At 29.8% G+C, this 22,079-nt stretch overlaps 2 protein-coding genes and 2 long non-coding RNA genes across 5 annotated transcripts; 2 read left to right on the plus strand and 2 right to left on the minus strand.

Annotated features, from left to right (window-relative positions):
* The first annotated feature begins 420 nt into the window (after positions 1–420).
* LOC118064158 (uncharacterized) lies at positions 421–891 on the plus strand. Its single transcript, XR_004690033.1, has 3 exons — positions 421–532; positions 637–675; positions 759–891. It is a non-coding gene; the product is annotated as an uncharacterized lncRNA (long non-coding RNA).
* A 111-nt stretch (positions 892–1,002) lies between these two features.
* Positions 1,003–22,045, plus strand: LOC118064156 (photoreceptor-specific nuclear receptor-like). Of its 2 annotated transcripts, none has more exons than XM_035078578.1 (7): positions 1,003–1,637; positions 5,936–6,404; positions 12,961–13,064; positions 16,668–16,863; positions 20,188–20,306; positions 20,395–20,895; positions 21,418–22,045. In XM_035078578.1, the coding sequence occupies exons 1-7, from the start codon at positions 1,514–1,516 to the stop codon at positions 21,654–21,656; spliced, it is 1,752 nt and encodes a 583-aa protein (XP_034934469.1). In that variant the 5' UTR covers positions 1,003–1,513; the 3' UTR covers positions 21,657–22,045. The 2 variants fall into 2 exon arrangements, with proteins under 2 accessions (XP_034934469.1, XP_034934470.1); XM_035078579.1 differs by having other exon boundaries at positions 16,749–16,863.
* On the minus strand, positions 13,889–16,756 carry LOC118064157 (uncharacterized). The gene is made up of 3 exons (XR_004690032.1): positions 16,318–16,756; positions 14,086–14,216; positions 13,889–13,989 (listed from the first exon to the last, which is right to left on the minus strand). It is a non-coding gene; the product is annotated as an uncharacterized lncRNA (long non-coding RNA).
* On the minus strand, positions 17,356–19,978 carry LOC118064154 (centrosomal protein of 78 kDa). Its single transcript, XM_035078577.1, has one exon. It carries the CDS (start codon positions 19,648–19,650, stop codon positions 17,491–17,493), a length of 2,160 nt encoding a protein of 719 aa, XP_034934468.1. The 5' UTR covers positions 19,651–19,978; the 3' UTR covers positions 17,356–17,490.
* Positions 22,046–22,079: the final 34 nt, after the last annotated feature.

The following is a 22,079-nucleotide window of genomic DNA, read 5'->3' on the forward strand; positions in this document are numbered from 1 at the left end:
GTCTTGGTAAGAAAGGGGATGCTGGAAGTTGATATCTTAAATGATATGCGGATAGTGTCGCATACGGAATTGAATATAAGGCATTACGGATTGAGAACAGTAAGTTGTTTCACTTGTGCAATCGGTGACAAGCGAAACACCGTGTCAGAGGGTAATCCTATTGGTGGATGTCAGTGTTACGATGTCGCGATGCTATTGGCTTATGTGTGAACATTGGGGCGTGGTCTGGTGGCTTTCAAAGTGGGAGGTAGTACGGAATTAGATAGAGAGAGGAAAAGACCATCTCACCCCTGACGCTTCATGAGAGAATAACTTGAACTCCTTTTGCGACTCCGGGAAATCCAGCATGGCGGATACGAGTTATCTTCCACCTCTTTGTGGTACTGGTGTCTCAATATTCCGTGGGTTCACTGCCAGTAAAACTCATTAAGTACTTTCCTATCGCCCAATGAGAACTTGAGAGTACAAAGTTCCAGCAATCAATTACTTTTCCTTCTACAAATGCCAACTTCTCATTTTTGATCTTCATCAGGTAAATGTACTTTTCAACTAAATAAAAACTCCAAATACATCAACATGTACTTCTCAATTTTTTTCAAACCAAGATTCTAATTATTTTTTATTATAATTCTTCAGATATATTTTCCTTTATTTTGGAGCTTGAAAATAGAACTGGTAAGTATCAATGTAACCATCCAGATAACTGGTAGTAAAAATGACGAGCAAATCAATATAATTAATCATTAAATTTATTCTAGTTTAGATAATGGATATTATTATAAAGACTAAGCTGTTATATTATAAAGTCAGGAGATTATTGACTAGCCAACAGTCAACAATTAGCGATGTATCAGGATGATCTATGACGTATAGGAAAGGTGTAAGCATGAGAGAATAAGACGACGCAGAGAATATTTATATAGAAAGTGTATGTAAGGGAGGATGAGGGGTAGTATATTCTCCTCCACAAGGGTGGTCAAGGGGTTCGTTTAATGATACGCGCAAGCGCTGCGATGCCGCATCAAACGTAGCAACTATAGGTTAAATCCTCGTATTCTTTTTTGTTGTTTTTCTCGCGTTGCCTCCTGATCCCGCCTTCAAAAGTACAGGCGGACCAATCGGCGTATATGAACCTGCAACAACCGGGCTCGAGGTCGGAAAGCCTCGACGTCATACGATCACGAAGAACCACCACGACAAGAAGCTACAGCTAGATACCAGTCGACGTTTGTCAACAGATCAGCGCTCTTAATTTAAATCGACTTATAATTGCGGCTTTTAATCGTCGCTTTTTTTTTAATTACTGTGATCATATTAGAGACTCTTCATTTGTTAGTGGCAATCATCTAGAGCTTTAGTCAAAAATAAACTTTTTGCTAAATTCATTTTGGACTATTGATATTAATAATCAATTATATACATGAAAATTGGAAATAGTGAAGAATTGTAGACTTTTTGATCAGTGAATTATAAAAAGTGACTTTTATTTATTATAACGTTGGTGGAAAGAACCATGAATGGAACTGCAACATCAATCACAAGCTCTGATGATCAACAGCTTCAAAGACAATCGTCGCAAAATGATGCTAGTTCTGATCACCCTAGAAGTCCTGCTAGTCCTCTAAGTGTTCGTCATGGTGAGTTTTTTTTTTTTTTTGATAATCAATTGGAATATTTTATTTTTTAAAAATTAGTTATTAACAATGACAATAACAAGTTGAATAAGGAAGCAAACAGTTTGGTATCAATTGAAATAATATTGCACATGAAGATTAATAATATCAATATTGATCAACCTGATAAGAAAATACACATATTGTGCAGAAAATTTTTTGGAATATTTTGATACAATCAAAACAATTATATAATAAATTGAATGAAATCTCTAACTTTTCTAAGGGTACTTTATTAATAAAATAAAAGTGTAAATGATGTCAAATCAGAATAAAACCCTCAAACAGCTTAAACAAGACACATACACAGATAAATAATTTCATGCACGCCTACAGTTCGTTGATCGTTATTGAAACTCTCAGTCGAAAGAAAACGACATTATACCATTAAAGTAATTCAATCTCAGTTTTGCCGGGTGGAACGACGGAATACTTGATTTTGGCAGGGTTAAGCGAGGAGGAAAAGGCACAAGAGAATGGGAATCAGTGAAGGGAAAGTGTGTAAAGAAGTGATGGTGAGAAAGAGAGATGAAATGATGAAAAAAGAGACATTGAAGGTGACAGATCTGCACGCAGTTCTTTACGTCACCCTTACTTCTAGCGAGGGCGTCAAATTTCATTAGCATATCAATGCTGGTGGATGGCACGGGCTATCGGTCGCCACCTGCGCCCGGTATTATGGGATCATTGCGGCCTCACCAACGATCCAGCCCCAAGGGGTGTGGCGCGAGTAAATTTTCATGAGAAATTACTAAACGGTTTACAGCTTCCAAATACATACTCATTTTTCACAAATAAATGTATCAACATACACTCCTGTTGTGATTTTTTCTCTCACTTTTTTTATTGATGAAATTGGATTTGTTTTGTTCTGCTTATTATTTTATTAAAGAATAATGAGATTAATGAATTACTGATGAGTTTAATTTGACATGATTCAAAAATTTTAAAAATAAATTCACAAGTGTGGTGGAGTATACAGTTGTTAATATTTTTGATTACATCATTAGAAGTGAGATTATTCCATCCATGCACAACATTATGTTATCAAAAGTGTTGATAAATCATGTAGTGTTAGTAATTGAATCAGACAATTAGCTGTAATATTTTTTCATACCTTATAACATTGTTGGAATTAATTCAAGGATCATTTTAACTGGAAATGATCTTGTATATAATTAATATGAGTAATTATTGATAATGTTATTAACAGCAATTAATATAATGTAATGAATCAAGAGCAGTTGGAAAGACATTAAATTAGACATCATTCCAAGCAGTGAATCATGTTGAGCTTATTCAAGCCTGCAAAACTAGATGTATTCTCAATCAAGGGATAATGTTGGTGCATTTCACATACATACACTTTAATATTCCAACAGATCTTGATAACAGTTTCATCTCTATAACATAAATAAAAATGTTATATTGAAGAAAAAAATTTTAATTCATATCCCAATACTTGGTTCCAATAATTTTTTTTTTTAAAGGAACATTTTTTTCTCTTGGTGCATAGGCTAGCTAGCACTGGTAATTTAATTGATTTATGTCAAGTAATGAACAGAACATAATAAATACAATGAAAGAGTTTGTCAAAAAATTCTCATCGCTTCATAATAATACAATCAGTAGAACAAATATTTTATTTATCATAGATTTTATTTAAAAATTTCAAAAAAATTTAAATTATCTTCAGCCACTTTTATTGGAGTGCGCATAAAAATAAATTTATCAAGAATTTAAAAGCTTTTAATTTAAAAAATTTCACCAAAAGTCATTATTTTATTTACAATATCACTTTAAATGATCAATAAATTTTCGATTAATATACCAACATGATTAATGTTGAACCCAAAGAAGCTGATATTAAAAATACAGTCATTAACCTTTGATAAAAATATAACAGCTTTATCATGACGTTTGTTTATTTTTAAAATTAAATTTTGGTCGTTGATATTTGCCACTTGAATTCAATGTTTTTGTAACAAACAAATAAACACATTTGGTGTAAGGTGCATTGACAGGAATAATATGCCTTGATTCTTTCTTGATCAACATCCAACATAATACATGCAATCCCATCAAATCAGTCCCTGATGAAAAGCGTGACTAATAAACTAAGTGGCAACCAGATTCCAAAAGCAATTTAAAACGGACAACCCTAATGTCCAAAATCACATTTTCACCAACTCCCATTAGATACTTGTATTATTATTGAGCACGACTATCTCAATATCTTCCCCCTTTCATCATTTGTGTTGTATTAATTCAAAGTAGATTATCATATTACGTATTTGATCTCCATCAAAAATAATCATTTCAATAAAATTAATTTTTTTTTTGCTTACATCCAGGACTTACATTCATCAGTAATTTCCCCTAAATTCATAAATATGCAATGTCTTGGATACTTGATGCTTTTTTAAAACTCATTTCCTGATGTAAATGCCATTTGCCAGTAGGATCAAGAAATATCTTATTGCTTTCTTTCTCTCTAAGCTTCTTACACAGCATAAGAATGAAAGTATGATATTTAGAGATGGAAAATTTATCAAAGAAAAGCACATTCAAGTGGAATTGACTTTAAGGAGTATCAAGTGCTTGGAGAAATGTGATGTATTAATATTGAAACAATAATTACACTCAATTTATTTGACTTGTCTTTCAATTAATTTATTCATTTCAATTAAGTCGTGAATTAACAATGAGCAAAGACCAAAGATTTTGATCCAATTTCAACTCTAATTTTGATAGAGAGATTAAGAACATCAAATGTATACTTTTGCTATCATTTAGTCAGGTATCGCTGCTATTGTAGGATTATAAATATCAGCATTTTATTGGTGTATTTTTAGTGACAGCGTCAAAATTTTTTAGTGGTTGTATTTTTTGTTGATTCGTCAGAATTGCTATTGAACTTCGGTCACTGCTCTTTCGTATATCAGCACGACATTTGTGTAAAGTCTGGCAGATGATACCAAAAATAATAATCACCAAATGTTTATATTTTTTCATTATTTCTGCTCAAGATCGTTTATTTGACGAACATTGTAGCAATTGTTATATAAATAAATAAAAGACTTCAACTTATTTATTATATTTCAGAGTATTTACTTGACTTGATAATCATTGACGTATTTTTATTATACCTATAAAATGGAAACTTTTAATCGATTCTGGCACACTTTTATGATCTGTTTCGGTATTACCAAAATAATTGTCATGTTAGAAGTTAGATAAATTTACATTTCTTTATGATGACAGTTAAAAAGATATTTTAAAGTGAATTTCTAACTTATTCACGATATAAATATAATGACATGTTTTAATTTTTTGAATTTAATGATTAATGGTATCATTTAAAATTAATAGTATCTTTTACATCTGGAAATAATTTTCCAAGTTATTTAAAATATTTGTTTTTGTCATTTTAAATTTAAGAATTTTTTTTCTTTTTTTTAATAAGAAGAGTAAATGAAGTGATTGGTAAACTTTATTTGGAAGATTAAACAAATTAAAAAAATTATATTGAAGAATGAAGATCAAAGTACTTGAGAATATTATTCAATCTTTAAGTAATGTCCTGATCTATTGAAAATATCATGAAATCAACTGATTGTGGATGTGAAATTTTTTTTTACTCATATTTTGATTTTTATAGTTCATTTATTAATGTACCATAATTGAGTACAATTTTTGCAATATTATTACTTATGTAATATTATATTGAATTTAATGTTATTTTCATCACAAGACTTATTCGATTACTTATAAATTGTTGAATAATTTTGTTATTATTTTGAACCGATGTTCACTCTGAAAAATATTTTTTTAAGATGTTTTTAAAGAAAATATTTTGGAAATATTGACACTTGAAACAGTGTTAAATTAATACGAACAATGAATTAAAATAATTGCTTATTTTATTTACAATTAATAAAATGTCTTGAAAAGTCATTTTAATTTTTTCTTTTATATTGTTTTATTTATAAATAGTGATTGGATTTTATGAAAAGCTCTTTGTGCTGTACAATTTCCAAAAATTAATCTCAAACTATCAAACTTATTGCTTATTACTTATCAAAAGACATTTCAATTTTTTTTAAACATTAAATAATATTAAATCTATCAAAAATAAAACAATTAATGTAATATGTTTATTTGTTTTATCATTTTATTTTACATCAATATGTTCAAACTTGATGAAAAAATTATAAAATATATTTAAAAATTTTTTTAAAATATAAGTGATATGTTTTCAGATTCTGGTGAATCAAGTATAATATCACCAGGGCTTCCAGAACGTTACAGTCCTCTAGGTACTGCGGGACCAACATCAAATCATGATCCATATACGTCTCGTTCACTTCAAGAATGTTCAGCTCCTTTATGTCGCGGCATACCAACGGATTTTCCACTTGCACGTTCGCCTTATATATCTAGTCTAAGTAATGGCCATCCTCATCTATTACAAGTGCAACAACAACAACAGCAACCACAACAGCATCATCAACATCACCACCATCAACAACATCAACAGCCTCAGCAGCTCCAACAATCACCTCACCAATTACAGCAACAGCCTCAGCACAGCAGCAAACCGGGACGCAGTTTAGGTCTTATCTGCATTGTTTGTGGTGATACAAGCTCAGGCAAGCACTATGGAATTCTTGCTTGCAATGGCTGCAGTGGGTTCTTCAAGAGGAGTGTTAGGAGGAAATTAATTTACCGGTAAGTTTTTATTGTTTGTTTTTTCTTGCTGAGAATCAATTGGTCATTAAGTACACAGTTAAATTTAACTGATGATCACTAATTAATTAGACATAATCTTTTATTTTCCTGGAATAAATTTTATATTTTTTATCAACACTTTTTTTCAATACATATAGGTATTTTTTAATGGAATAAAAAAAGCACTTTATTGTAAAAATTCATGTCATTATGGGCTAATTGGAACAATTCTAAGTCATGTCATTAAATCATTTGGAATTTTATCATTTCCAAAGAGTTTGATGATTAATAAAATAAAATTACAACTAAAAGAAATTTTAAATACTCCGAAATAATTCAATAACAAGTCTTCAATCTTACCCAACTATTTTTTTGCATTCATAAATTTCTAGATTTGTTCTAATATTTTTATTTTTCATTTTATAACTTTTCATTAATAAACTATTATTAATGTTACAAGTTCCTCAGATACATTGCTTCAAATCAATTTAAATCATTTGCAATGAATATCTCCAATTAACATTTTGACACCAAACATTGGCTCCATTAATCCTAACTTTTTTTGCGGTGCTTTAGAGTAAGAAAATAAAGTCTATTAATAACAAAAATAAAAGAATCACACATCTGATATGACCAATATTTCAATATTTTTATATTTACTATATAATTTTTAATCTTATTAATAACATTGATGAGAGTTTTTTTTTTATTTAACTTTAACCAACTGTTTTATTATAAATTGAAAGGACACACATTATTACTCTATCTAACTCTAACATCAGATTCAAAATTTTCAATGCATCATGATAATAGCATGCTAACAGCAATATCTATTTATGATGAATTACAAATTATTCAAATGCCAAAAAACTGATTTAGTGTTAAATAGATGAAATGATTATATGTTGATACATAATTTTATTGAAAATGCATGCATGTATATAATTATTCGTGGGATAATCCTTAGGGATTACTATGAAGCTCAACAGCCGTAAAACATTCTAAATGATTCTATTACAACCCTGACCCTTTGCATTGATCTCCATTTATCACATTTTATATGCTGATATTTTTTAAATTGTTTGCAACATCTAAACATTTGGCTGATCCCCCAATCTCTGTAACAGAAGCAAAGGACAAGTGTGTGCATCTTGTCGACGCGTTGAAAGTTATACTCAATTCATTGGTGCCATGTGCGCCTAAGTCGAGTGGGCTCATCTTTAATACCAGTATAACAATACCAAGTGATCGTATAATTCGATGTGTATTTGGTGTATGCACGAGCAAACTTCCAACCTAAAACCCCTCATGGGGTAAACCATTGGCGGCGGAAGAGGAACAGTTATTATTGTCCCTGGAGATTGACCATCCATCTCCATCGAATCTACCTCAACTTATGGCTGATAGAATACCAAGAGCTGTTCTTTCATGCAATTTTTTATTCTCTTCACTATTTTATCCCTAAGGAACGACAATATACAAACAATTGGCTGACCCTTCAGAAAAAAAACTACTGAAAAATAGACGTTATACTTAATAGTCGTGACTTGAATTCATATTTTGATAACACCTAGACCTTTTTCAGGTCTTACCTCCAAGATAGACCTAGTGGATCTGGAGTCATGACAAGAAAGATTTATGAATCTATATTTTTTATCTTTTATATCACTTTAAAAACTAATACTTTTTCAATTTGATTTATCCATTTCTCTTTTGATGATTTTGTTGTAATGATCTTTGTGCTTTAGTATGAAAAAATCTAACTGGATAATATTTATGTTACTTATATGTACCATAATTACAATGTTTTTCCAATCATAAAAAAATATCATTTTGAAGTTTAGTTGAATAAAAATATTGGAGTTATTATATTGGAATTAAAAAATATTGAAATTCATGAAGAATCAGTTTATTTGTTCTTTTTTTCCTATAAAAAAGATTTTTTGATGGATCAAGAGACAGTTCATTTTAATAAGACTATGAAATAGAATGAAAATTAGAAAGTTGAACTAAGATTTTGAAATAAACAATTATTAAAATAAAATAAATAAACAAAGCATGAGTATAAATAAAAATAAAACCAAGTACAGAATGTAATCAATAGAAATTAAGGAATCAACTTGGAGTATTAATTTTTACAATTAAATATTTTTTTATTTAAATTAAAAGTAAATAAAAATAATCGAATTTATTAGCATTACTTTCATTGTTACTTGAAGGAATACTTTAGGGAAAAAAATTCTATTTTTTTTTTAATCTTACAAACGAAAAAATGAAGATAATAAATAAAAAGTTTTAAACAATTAATTTTTCAAATTAAAAAAAAAATTTATTTCCGTATTCGATACAAATCTACGATAACAGAATATTTTTAATGGCAATAAAAAAAGATATTAAATAGAATATTTCTGATCCGGATTAGTGAGTGGATTTTGAGTACAAACAAGGAAATAACTTTATGATTTATACGATTTATTTATCAATATATCGACTCCAAATAAAAATTTCAAGGTCTTTGCAGTATTTCCTACTGTCATATGGTTGTAATGCGATAAAAATTGAAGAGCCTTCGCACAGATAACCAATTATTCCAAGGGATCGAGGGATTGACTCTCATCCTAACTGGTGCTTTATCCTACGTTGCGACAGATGCGTCCCGACGCACGCCTACAATCGTGAGATTACCGGGCATAGATTCAAGTCCAAAGATCTAGTATACAACTGAGTATAATTTTCTAATCAATTATGTCGTTTATTATACTTCAAGCACTATTTTATCCTTTTTAAGTACATCCAAGTTGAAGTTTTTTCCAAGTATAACTCTGATCAGGTATAAATCAAAATAAAATTTCTTGGATATAATTTAATTTTTTTTTTCTATATTTGTCAGGAAAAAAGCTTCTTTTCAAGTATACAATTGTAATACAATAACCAAGACTTTTCAAAGATAAGTTTTATTTATAACAAATAAATAAATGCAATTTTTTTCAGCTTCTATAAAAAATGTACGAATAATTGTCACCATTGATTTATTTATTTTTTCGCTAATTAGGTTGTTGTGATAATTGCTTTAATTAAAAGTATCTTCAGAATGGTGAAATACATTTCTTTTAAGCATTGATTTGTAGCATTATATAATAATCAGTCAGAAACATGAATTGGTTAGTGCATTGAATGTGCTATGCATTTTATAATATTGTAAATTATTTATATTTAAAAGTTAACAACAAATTGCCAATAGTAATGCTTGATCAATAAATAACATCATGAAATCATTTTAATATTCATAAATATTACTCATTCAAAAAGAAGTTTGTTTATCATATTCAAAACAGTAGTTGCTTGGATCATAGATATATTTATTAAGATAAAATTTTTTTTTATCAGTGTATTGAATTTAATAGAAAGTTCTAATTAACAACCACATAAAAATGGTCTTTCAAAATAAATTTATTCATTATATCATTTAAATGATACTGTGCCAGGCTTTGTTCATATGAAATTATTTTTTGTTTATTAATGTTTTTTTAAATGAAAATATAAAACTATAAATGATAGATGAATTGGCAGTGAAAAACAGTGAAGGTTTATTGATTTACTTCATTAAAGTAAAGTAGTCTGATCAGGATCTTGTGTGTTACATTTCTGGTATGGCTCTCAAGTTAGCCCTGATAATTTTCTGCTCAAAAGGTTCAGAGCTCACCCCACTACAAACTGAAGTATCTTTTAGTTAACACGTACCTATAAAAATTAACATATATTAATGTGTGTAAGAAATTGTTACATAAACTTTAAAAATACATAATTAATAATAATTAAAATATAAGAAATTAAATTTTTTTTTTAGTAATAAACATACCATTTATTTAAAAAGGGCTACGTAGGTTGACTTGATGAGCACCACCTAAAAAATGAACATATTTTTAAAAATAGAGAAAATCAGAGTACATTAAAATATTTTTTATTCTTTGAAACAAAGTCTGGTTGATTCAAAAGACATTCACATCTTATATCTGAAAGTTCATTAATATAATAATTTATATAAGCTCATTTTCATGTGGTAAAATGTCTATTATTTATTTCCATCACTTTATATTGAACAGATTTGGATTTACACTATGTTTAATTTCTTACAATAAACCAGTGAAAATGGTTACAAAGCAGAAATCATTGACTGTTTTTCAGTATCAATTCACTGATCTCATTACTTATGAGTTTAGCACTCATTTTCACTGATTCATCCTAAGATAGTAAACAACAAGAGAATGTTTATTCTTTTCCTGTTCTCTTTTTTCTAGTTTTTTTTTTCTTTTAATTAAATTAATATTACTGCTTTAATAAATAAATTAATTAAACTATAATTAGTGGTCTAAGAAAAAAAATTAATTGGTGGTTATTGATTTAAAGTACTTGAAAAATTCTATCAGCACATTTTATCATTCAACTAACATAAGCAAATCCTAATGGTTAAACCAGTAATATTCCATTGATGCCTATAAATATACTTGGGGATGGATCAATCAGTAAAAATAGACTAGAAATTATTTCAATCCTATTGAATAATTTAAACCAAGTAAAATTAAATGCTAAAAATGGTGCATATCTTTTACGTGTTACTTTTTACCTCGAATCACTGATTAGCACGATTTAAATGAACGTCAGTCACGTCATGGAAAAGACAAGTATATACATATAGATACACTAATACATGAACGATATGGATGGAAACATGAAAGCGACGGCAAGCTGTTGCAGCAAAATCTGTAGTGGACTATCTTGTCCCGAGGCAGTGAGCAATGTACGAAGGGAGCGTGGCGCACCGGCAGGGGTTACACAAATTGATTTGCGTTCACACCCTATAGAACACAGCTTGAAAGTCTATACTCGTGCCCTTTTCAGACTCGTATTCATCCTTCAGAACCACATCATACATTTATTTACGTCTTATTCTGTCTCTGTCATTTGTTCTCTTTTTGCCATGTACCTCTACGTCTGTATTGTTTGTTTTATTAAGTTAGACTCGATATAATCAGAAAAATATGGTCTATTTCATCATAATTCATGCTAAGATGGTCATTGATTTGATATTTGCTGATTCATTAATTCATTCATACAAAAAATAACAAAATAGAAAAATCATTACTGGTATTCATTTAAATAATAATTAAAAATATATCATGTAAATGATGGTAAAGGTCAACAATAATTTCATGAAGTTTGAAAAATGAAATAAAATAAGTACTACTATTTGAGTTATTGATATGTATTAGCAGGAAGCTATTTAAATAATTTCATAAGACAATTAGTATGTTGATTAGGTACTTCTGATCTTTCTAGGATACAATCTTTAACATTATTTGTTTTTTATTCAGGTACTTGGAATTAAATTAGTAAACTCGTACTACTTTACTCTGGTTGTCATTGATTTTTTTTAGAGTAAATTAATTTGTTACATTAAAAAGTTCATCTAATGGATATTGTATCAGACTCAGAACTTTTAAAGTATTTTTTTACATAAAAAAAAAAATATTATTAATAAATATCAAACATTCTTAAATTTTAAATCTTACTAAATGACTCAATTGATCTATTTAAATTCAACCAACTTATTTCAATGACTTTTCATTGATCACAAGGGATCTAGTAATGTCTAATCATTTTTATATAATTACTACATATTCTTATTGTTCTGTGTAAAAAATATCTTTGTTTTTATGATGTTAAAAAAATAATATCACAGCATACAATGAACTTTTTTCAACCTTAAATATTAATTTTTACTAATAAGTTGATTATAAAGACACAAAATAGATAATGTAGGAGGTTCTTATAAATATGGAACATTTTATCACCACTAGTTGAACTATTACCTTACCAATATTATAAATTAAAATTAAATAATCGATAAAATAAAAGCTCTACGTCTTTTCGTTTAAAAAATATGCTTCTTGCTTTTATTATTATTTATTTTTATTCAAAAAAAATGATAAAAGTTTAATTTTTTTTATTTACTAATAGCTATAAATGTATTATAAATCAATAATTCTATGAATAAATTAATTAAAATAAAAGATAAAATACAATGTGATTTATAAGATTTCTTAAATTGTTATTTGATGGAATTTTATTTGACTTGTTTATACAAGTACAATTATTCCACTAGCGTGGAATTCAAAAAGACTTCATGGTGTCATCCGAAGAACTTTTTTGTTAGAGTCTCCAAATTCAGCAGGATTACAGAAGGGATAAGGAGGAAGCTACGTGACCCTGGTATATAACCCCAACGATGCGATCCTCTGCCGTCGCGATCGGGGATAACAAAGTTAGTCCCAACAATGAAAGTAAATTGAATTTAACGCCATTTCCCAAGTACGCATCGTCGTCCAATTTACGAAAAGTGCACTTTGCCAAGTATAAAGAAAATGTGACCAAGAAAAAATTTACTTTTTATCTCTTTACATGAAAAATATATCACACTAGTCACTTCTTTCTTTTGTATTACCATTGTATATGCATCAAAAACAAATTCTGAATTTAACTTTGTCTAAATTTTCAGATGTCAAGCTGGTACTGGAAGATGTATCGTAGATAAAGCACACCGGAATCAATGTCAAGCTTGCCGGCTCAAAAAGTGCATGCAAATGGGTATGAACAAAGATGGTAAGTATTTGTATTTTGAATTTTAAGTGATTGTTTGAGATTGAAAATACTGGAGAGTTCCTAAAACAAAAGTGTATTGAGAAATCCATTATTTACTTTAATAAAATGTTTCATCAAATAATTGAAATAAATTATTAAATGAATTTAAAAAAATGTAAAATCAGTTTCATATTTTTCTTAATATGAAATGATAAATAATTGTATGGGATACAAATGAAAATGATTGTTTTTCGAAATCATCTATTGGAATTAATAAAATATTTTTTAAATTAATTAATTTGTGGTTGCTTTTCAACGGAATGTTTTATTTATTGGAATAATTTTTTCTCAATGTATATACTGTATACACAAGTAAATTTAGTTAAAAAAATTTGAATGAGTTTTTTTAATTGACAAAGTTGAAATTTATGGGTATTGTTTAGTTTGAAATTTTTATCTCTAGAAGAGAAATTACAATATTTTGTACACCAATAGTTTTAATTGAAGTCTCCAGTAATTTAAATTTATTTATAATTGTCTTGTATACACTGTTATACTGTTGTCAATATTTACCTGTTTTTAAGTAGTTCATGTGTAAGAAATAATTCACTATTACTGCTAATTTTTTTGGAATATCATCGTTAAGATGATCCATATACTTTTGAAATGATTTTCGATTATTCATTTATGATAGAATCACTTAAAATCAATTTGGAACAGATACTAATTGATTGCAAGTAAATTACATTGTTTGCTAAAATTTTCAATTCGGCCTAATATTCCATGTCATTCATTTTAATGATAAATTTGCTCAAATATTTTTGTAATATTACATTACCTGATTTGAGATTTTCATTAGATTTGATCAAAATCACTTGTTAGCTTAAAATTTTCTCCATTCATGTAATTCAGTAAAAAATTTCTCTAATTGTAGCAGTTGATGTACCTAATGAAATGATAAATCAAAAACAATAATAATTAGTACATACTGTACATTATTGATATATTTTTTCTTGTTTTATATTTATTTATTTTGACTCACCTTACTCATTCAATAATGCAATATTATAATGAAGCAGAAAATTAGAATAATCTTGAAAAGGATCAATCAGCATACAATTTAGTGCTAAATAGTGCATATTTCTTGTCCATGAACAGCTTTAAAACACTTATCTGAAATATATATATATATAAAATGATATGTTATTCAACAGAAACCACAATTATAATCATAACAATAATGATAATAATAATAATAATAATAAAAATGCTAAAAACGTGGCAACTTTTTGCCATTCTCGTGGCCTGCTGAGCAGCTTAATAGGGTCCTCCTACTTCTGTGAAATACGTCCCTTTGCAACTTTTTCTGTCGTTTTTTCCCTTTTATCCACCTCCTCCCATTCTCTATCTCTTACCCTGGGTCGTCGACTGTAGATGGTAGTAGCTAAAGAGATAAACGTCCATCGCGTTGGTCTCATTTGCATGGGCTCGGCGGGTGGTTGACGACACCGAAATGCGTGCGTTCTCTTGTCACCACTTGGCATACTCTCTGTGTTCACCCCTTCACATCTCTGTACGTATGAGTATCTCTGGTCGTTTGTTCGTCTAGCGTACATTTATTTCCTCCAATTAACCCTTCAGGCGTCTGGCCACGCGACCGTTGCTAACGACCGCAGTGTTTACGGAGCGAATAGCGCGTCATGGTGAGCCAGCTAACACCACCGTCATACACTTTGCCTAACATGCTAACAATATATTACCACATTCATACCCATAAACCTATTACCATATTTCTCATTATTGAGCATTTAATTACACAGTTACTTTGGAATGACTCTTCGTTACTTTTTGCACTTTTCATGGGCTTCTTTTTGAAGAGCTGCATCATTAACATTCAGATACTCGTGGCTTTGATGTTCTTGACTGATTTCTTGGTAGTTTATTATTGTCCAATGCTTGACGTAAAATACACATCACTACATTTTATCGATTTTTAGAGTTTTATATTTTTTTTAAAAATATAATGCTCACAGGATCACTTTATTGTTTGCTTGTTTATCAACATTGTCATTGATTGATCATCAAAATCTTCAAGATATTTCCAATTGAGCTAGAATTTTGACATTTAACATGAAGAAAAATCTAACACAGAATAAAATAAGGAAAAAGCATCTAAAGAATTTAAATATCAAACAGAATTTTATATAGCTTTATAGAATCTTTGGAGTATGAGTTCTACTTGTTCTTGATCATCTTTTCTGAATGTCATGAAATCATTTATTATTTCTATCTGAGTTAAAAAAATAAGATTTAACCACTGATTTTTTCAATTCATAATATTTTCAACAGGATTGAAAAAGAAAATAAATTAGTTTGAAGAGCTCCATATTCATTGTAGCAAAAATAAGAAAGCTAGGCAATAAATCATCAATGCATATGTCTAAATAGAATTACAGAGAGGTAAATGGTTGTTATTTAGTTGATAGAATTTTAAAAGATATTATTAATAAATAATATAATATAAAGACTTTCATCAATATTCTAGATTCTAACCTTTTGATCTCGTGAAATAAAAGTTAACAAATAAAAGAAATTTACACAGACTTAATAATGATATTTCAGTATTAATAGCACGATAAACTTTTAATTAAATACAAAGTGAATCTTCTTTAATAATAATAGTGATAAGTGAACTGTAATGTCTGAACTCTATTTTCTGAAATTATTTCAATCAAGCTTGAAAAGTTCAACTTCAAAAAAAATTTTAACAATCACTACAACTTTTTTTTAATTGAAAAAAAAATTATGAAAAATATCAGACATTTTCCAATTTCTATTTTAATGAAAATAAATATTTAATAAAAAATGTAATATTTTTTAATTAATGTTTTATTTAATTTGAATTCAATTTATTTTTTTCTAAGCTTTAAAATTCAAAATTATTTTATCTATATATTGAATGATAATAATTTGTTGAAATATATGATAATACACCTGTGAAATGAATGAATAAAATATCAATAGAGAGAGTTTGTTAAATTTATATATTTATTAATTATTACTAATGGTATCATATCGTATTATGTGAAAATATGTTATTGAATTGCCCTGCTTGCAATATTAAACAACCATTGTCATCAATTGAAATAATAATTGATCACAGGTATGAATATTTTTATATAATGAATTCTATAAAATATATATAACATAAAGTATAAAATTATACAGTTTAACGCGCAATTAACGTACATATTGGCACTCTTTTATCATTTACCTCAGTGTATATAGCATAGAAGTGGTCTATACATGTCTCGATCATCATCGAACTCATCAAATCCTCTCGCTTCTTGCACAAGCCATGGTAGTGAGGTTATCTAACAATATAAATACAAACAGCGCGTCTTTTATAGTTTTCATGTCAAACGCAGGTACCTTTTGACATAATTGCGTTACGTAAAATTGACGAAGGGGTGGAGACGATGGAAGTTGTGCATGCAGCCTGATCCTCCCTCTATCGACATGCCACTTTCATAACGATAATCGATTCATGCTCAAACTTATCTCGACATTATGCTAGCATTTTTCGATTTCCTTTGTGTTGTATTTTCCTGCGCACTCCCGCAGCCATACAACTTACTCGTGCTGCATGGAAGGATTACCAGATGATGATGACTAATCAAGAGGAAACTCCTTGGATTGTTGCAGCCGTGCAGAACGAAAGACAACCGAGAAATACAGCGACCATTAGACCAGAGGCTCTTGTAGAAATGGACCAAGAGAGGGCGTTGAGAGAGGCTGCCGTTGCTGTTGGAGTATTTGGGTAAGTTTTTACATAATAAATCTGCAGATTATCTCACCAAGTTGATTAGATTCAACCAAGGGTTTGTATATTCTTCAATAAAATATCATATAGCTTATTAAAAGAATGGAAAAGTAGGGAAAGAAACGTGCAAATAAATAAACGAGATAATAAAATAGAGAAAAAGTACGTCAACAACAGCAGAATGGATGCCATTAGCACGTTTGATCTTGGTAGCGTTATCTTCAACATCGCGAGCAACACGAGCGGTGCATCACGTCGAGCGTGATCTATCATGAAAAATTACCTTTGACAACTTGACCATAGAAACACTTCAGGTAATGCTTCTCGAACTGGAAGTAATAAAAAATCAATATGTATATATAAAACGGGTAAATACACTGGAACAATTCACATCATATGATATACTTATAAACAATTTTCCTCGAAAAATCCGAGTATATTTCAATTATTTGTATAAGAATTACCAAAATATCTGGTGTATAAGTCATTTTCAGAATCATTACATTCACTGTTAATCTCTAACAATACATTATTCATCTCTGTCTTTATTATTAATTTATTATTCTAGTTTGGTGCACGACATTTGGCATTTATACTTCGATCCAATCTCTGAAGACGTGATGGTTAAGTACCGTGAGAGCTGCCTAGATTTAGTGCTATATCACTATTAACGATCTCGGAAAAAATAGCACGAGCTCTTTCACATGGTGAATACAATGGTTTTACATTCTCATATCTTCTGTAACTTGAATTTGATGAAGACGACACAGAATCTGGACGATCTCCAATTTTTTGAACAGTCAAAGATCCAAATTTTAACAAGTAATCATAAGCTCGCATGTCATTTTCAGATTGTGATAATTTTTTTGATGACTTTACCACTTGAAGAAAGTCTCGGTATAATTTTTCTGATTTACTTTTTCTTATAAAGAAGTCAACTTTTCGTCTAACGTTAGTTTTCATAGCTTCTTTTTCATCATCTCCAGCTACTTTTATGACTTCTTTTTCTACCTTATCTTCTACCTTAGTTTCATTTTCATCCTCTGAAAGGGAGAATGATTTATCAGTCTCTTCTTCAGCCTTTTCTTCTTCTTCGTTTAGATCTACTTTAGGATTACTTGCACAATTGTTGATAATTTCTGATAGCTTTTCAAATGATGCTGAAATGTTATCAAACGACTGTTGACTAGTACGAAGAAATCCACGAGTTTCCATTTCCTTAGCTTTGAACGCATTTTCTAAATCTGCCAAGTCTTTTTTCATCGTCCAAAGTTTTGTTTCAATAGTTTGTCGTCGAGTTCGTTCTTCTTCTAACTCTACTTGTATCTTCTGTGTATTCTTTAATAACTTGTTCTTTTCCATTTTGACGTCCGATAATTGTTTCAAAAGATCCTGAAACTTATAATGACTTTTGGCCCCTTCCACTTCTCTTTCATTTTCTTGTGGTTTATTGCACACTCTTTTGTGATTATTACTCAACTGATCTTGGTGAATTTGGTCAGTATTTTTCCACGAGTCACCTATTGATTGCATTTGCGCTTGAAGATCTAAATGAAGGGATACTTTTCTTGGATTCTTCTCCGCTATTTTATTTTTAGCTTTGTGTACAGAATAAGAAGTCAGTAACCTAGTTTTTCTTCTTTTCTCATCAATCAACGAAGGATAAGAAGGTCGCATATTATGAGAAAATCCATTTAGATGATAAGGTCGTTCAGTTTTTGTAATAATCATGCTTTTAGATCTTAGCATCTTATTTTTATTAACATCATTAGTGCGTTTTAATTCCTTTACAGCTTTATTATTCTTCTGAGGTAAACTTAGAGGTCTATATTTTAAATTACAACCACCATTGTTTGTAGCTAATCTTTCAAAAATCTCTTGCACCATGTCATTGTTTAGATTTAAATTTAATCGAACATCAAGCACTTCCAAAGTTTTATTGTTATCCAATAATTCAATAATTTTATTTCCAATAGCGTCTGTCAGTCCACAATTCTGAAGGTCTAATGCTTTTAACCATAAACTATCTTGAATAGCATCAATAACTTGAGCAACTGCTGAATCACCCAGATGGGGGTTTCCATTTAGCGTCAGTCGTCTTAAACCAGGCATTGCTTCAGGATTGGGTTCTCTGTATCTCAAAGAATCCTTCCAAGCGTCATGATAGAGTAAAAGTTTTTGTCGACAGAGTGTTGATGCCAAAGCTAAACCACAGTTTGCACTTAGATTACATTGGCTAAGGTTCAATGATCTTATACTGTGCACATCAGCAACAGTACGACAGATTAGAGCACAATTATTGTCTCCAATATAGCAGCGTCTTAATGATAGATGTTGGAGAGTCTCTGTACTGGCTAGACCAACACACAAAGCCGCTAGACAATCTGTAGGCAAAGGTACACCTTCAAGCTCTAGATACGTTAATGTTGGTGAATTTCGGACACATTGTGCAATACTTTGACTCAACCACTCTAATAAATAACGTGTCAATGTAACTGGAGAAGTCTTACTCACTGCTCTCCTCTTATTTTCAGTATTATTACAATCTTCAAAAGATTTTTGACCTTGAAGATACCATCTACTTCTTACACTCACGGATTTTAGACTCCGATCTAGTGATAATGAGTTCAATATTGGACCCCAGTCATCCATTTTCACTCGATCTGTCGTAAAGTCCAAGCTGTGAGGCAGAGTGACACAGATCACTGGAAGAGGTCGTACACGTTGTTGTTTGCATAATTGTACGTAGCAAGTAGCAAAGTTTTGACCACTTGGAAGCGCCATTGATCACCTGTGATGGTCTGTGACAATTTTACACGCTTCTATACGGCTGCTTATACTTTTATCTTGGACTCTAGATAAAGTTTTATGCTGGATTATAACCTGACGAGTTTTTATCGTCCGTGAAAACGTCATTTGTGTATGAGCTTGCTATTGCAATGTTACATTGACACGACAATATGCTTATTGGCTGATGATCAAAGTGAACGAAAAACGTATTGTAAAAATAATGAGTATAAAAAAAATTTTATGTCAATCGCGGCATGTAATACGATGCAATGCACCGAACATTGCCGTTAAAGAAACAAAACACAGGCTATTAATGGATGAAGTAATCTACAACATAAATGCTAATTTGTATTATAATTACTATTATTACTATAAGTTTTTCATCATTCTATAATTTAAAAAATGATTAAAATTTTAATATTAAATATTAACAAAAATATTATAATCATATAAAAACTTGTTAATATTGATTGATTTAAATTCAAATAATCTTTTTTTTAATGATTAATAAGAAATGATTAAACTTTATAGACCACCAGTGACATTAGCAATGGCACGATATGCAACCCCAATGCCTCTATCTGCAATAGCACCAACAACCAACTCAGCAGCTGTTCCAACACCTCCAGCTCATCAAGATCCAGAAGATGGTAATTTATTTAAATTTTCTAATACTAAAATCTATGAAACAAAATTAAGTTATTAATAGATAACATAAATGTTAATCCAACAAATTAGGAAATGCTTCAGAAGATAGTATAGATGTTACCAATGAAGAGCCTACGACCCTGCAAAGAAATATTTGCTCTCAACTGCCACCTGTTATGTCTTCTTTATATTCACCAGCAAATGTAGAAACAGTGTACGAAACTAGTGCTAGACTCCTTTTCATGGCTGTGAAATGGGCGAAGAATCTTCCTTCCTTTGCTAGTTTACCATTTCGTGATCAAGTTATTTTATTAGAAGAAGCCTGGTCTGAACTGTTCCTCCTCAATGCAGTTCAGTGGTGTCTTCCTCTTGAATCTTCATCGTTGTTTAACGCAGCTGAACTCACAGCACTCACTTTATCGCCTAATCATCCTCACTCGGGAATGCACATGCCTAATGATGCAGCTGATAAACCTAGCCAAGTTGCAGCAGACATTCGATATCTACATGATACTCTTCAGCGATTTAAAGCAGTCATGGTTGATCCTGCCGAGTTTGCTTGCATGAAGGCAATTGTTTTATTTAGACCAGGTAAATAATCCCACACGATTAACTACATCTATTAAAGTTTGATATCAACTTTGAAAGAATCATTGAGGTGGAAATATTTAAGTTTACAAGTGAATTGAGAAGATCATTGTACAATTAGTTTTTTTTTAGTGTATTATATATTCAATAAATTTGCAAATACTCTTGTAGCAATATGGTTGGACAAGCCCGGATGTTGAGCAAGCTCGTAATAATTAATATCATTATCTTCTTTTGTTCAACTAACGATTAATTGGAGATAATAAATTGTTACTAGCCCCTATCTCATCACCAATGTAATTATTCTAGAACAGAGCTGGACAAAATTTGCTTTAGCTGTTCTAGGTGTTCTCGTGTTCTCTAAGTCTATGACTAGTGTAAGAATGAAGAAGAGTGACACTCAGTCTACATTGAATCTTTTTACTAATGTACTTTTTTGCTCTAAAAAAACAAACCTTGTTCAACTATGCTCTAGAGTAGATTATCTATCAATGATAATGAATCAGTGGACGTTTCATTTTATAGAAACACGTGGACTCAAGGATTCTAGTCAAATAGAAAATCTTCAGGATCAGGCTCAAGTGATGTTGGGTCAGCATGCACGAGCACAACAACCAGCGTGTCCAACAAGATTTGGAAGACTTTTACTTCTGTTGTCACTATTAAGAACAGTACCGGCTTCACGAGTTGAATTGATTTATTTTCATCGAACAATTGGCAATACTCGAATGGAAAAAGTGTTATGTGATATGTACAAAAATTAATTATTCGTACTTAAATATTATGATATATATATATATAAATACATAGGATTATATATATATTAAAAAGTGCATATACATATATATATATAAATATATATTATATGATAATGATAATTATAATGAAAAATTTACGTGGTATAGAGAAAAGATATATACTAATAAAATGATAAACTTATTACTGATATTTCTTAGTAATAAAAGTGAATATAAATATAATCAGAGAGTGTGAAATCTGTGACAATTCTTTTCTTTAGAGTCATTTTTCTGAGAAAGAATTCAAATCAAAAATGATTTAACACTCGACAATTTACAATTGTTTATTATGATGTCACTATGTTACTGTATACTTCTAATACAAAACAATAAGATAAAAACAGATAATAAAAAAAAATTTCACAGCTAATTATTTTTAAATACTATTTT

The sequence above is a fragment of the Chelonus insularis genome, unplaced genomic scaffold (assembly GCF_013357705.1).
Source record: "Chelonus insularis isolate UGA/USDA-ARS -01 unplaced genomic scaffold, ASM1335770v1 contig_162_pilon, whole genome shotgun sequence".
Lineage (NCBI taxonomy): Eukaryota > Metazoa > Arthropoda > Insecta > Hymenoptera > Braconidae > Chelonus > Chelonus insularis.

Coding starts and splice junctions, on each gene's coding strand:
- LOC118064154 (XM_035078577.1), bottom strand. CDS start 19,650: ATGGCGCTTCCAAGTGGTCAAAACTTTGCTACTTGCTACGTACAATTA.
- LOC118064156 (XM_035078578.1), top strand. CDS start 1,514: ATGAATGGAACTGCAACATCAATCACAAGCTCTGATGATCAACAGCTT. Junction 6,405..12,960: donor AGGAGGAAATTAATTTACCG/GTAAGTTTTTAT, acceptor CTAAATTTTCAG/ATGTCAAGCTGGTACTGGAA. Junction 13,065..16,667: donor AATGGGTATGAACAAAGATG/GTAAGTATTTGT, acceptor GCACTCCCGCAG/CCATACAACTTACTCGTGCT.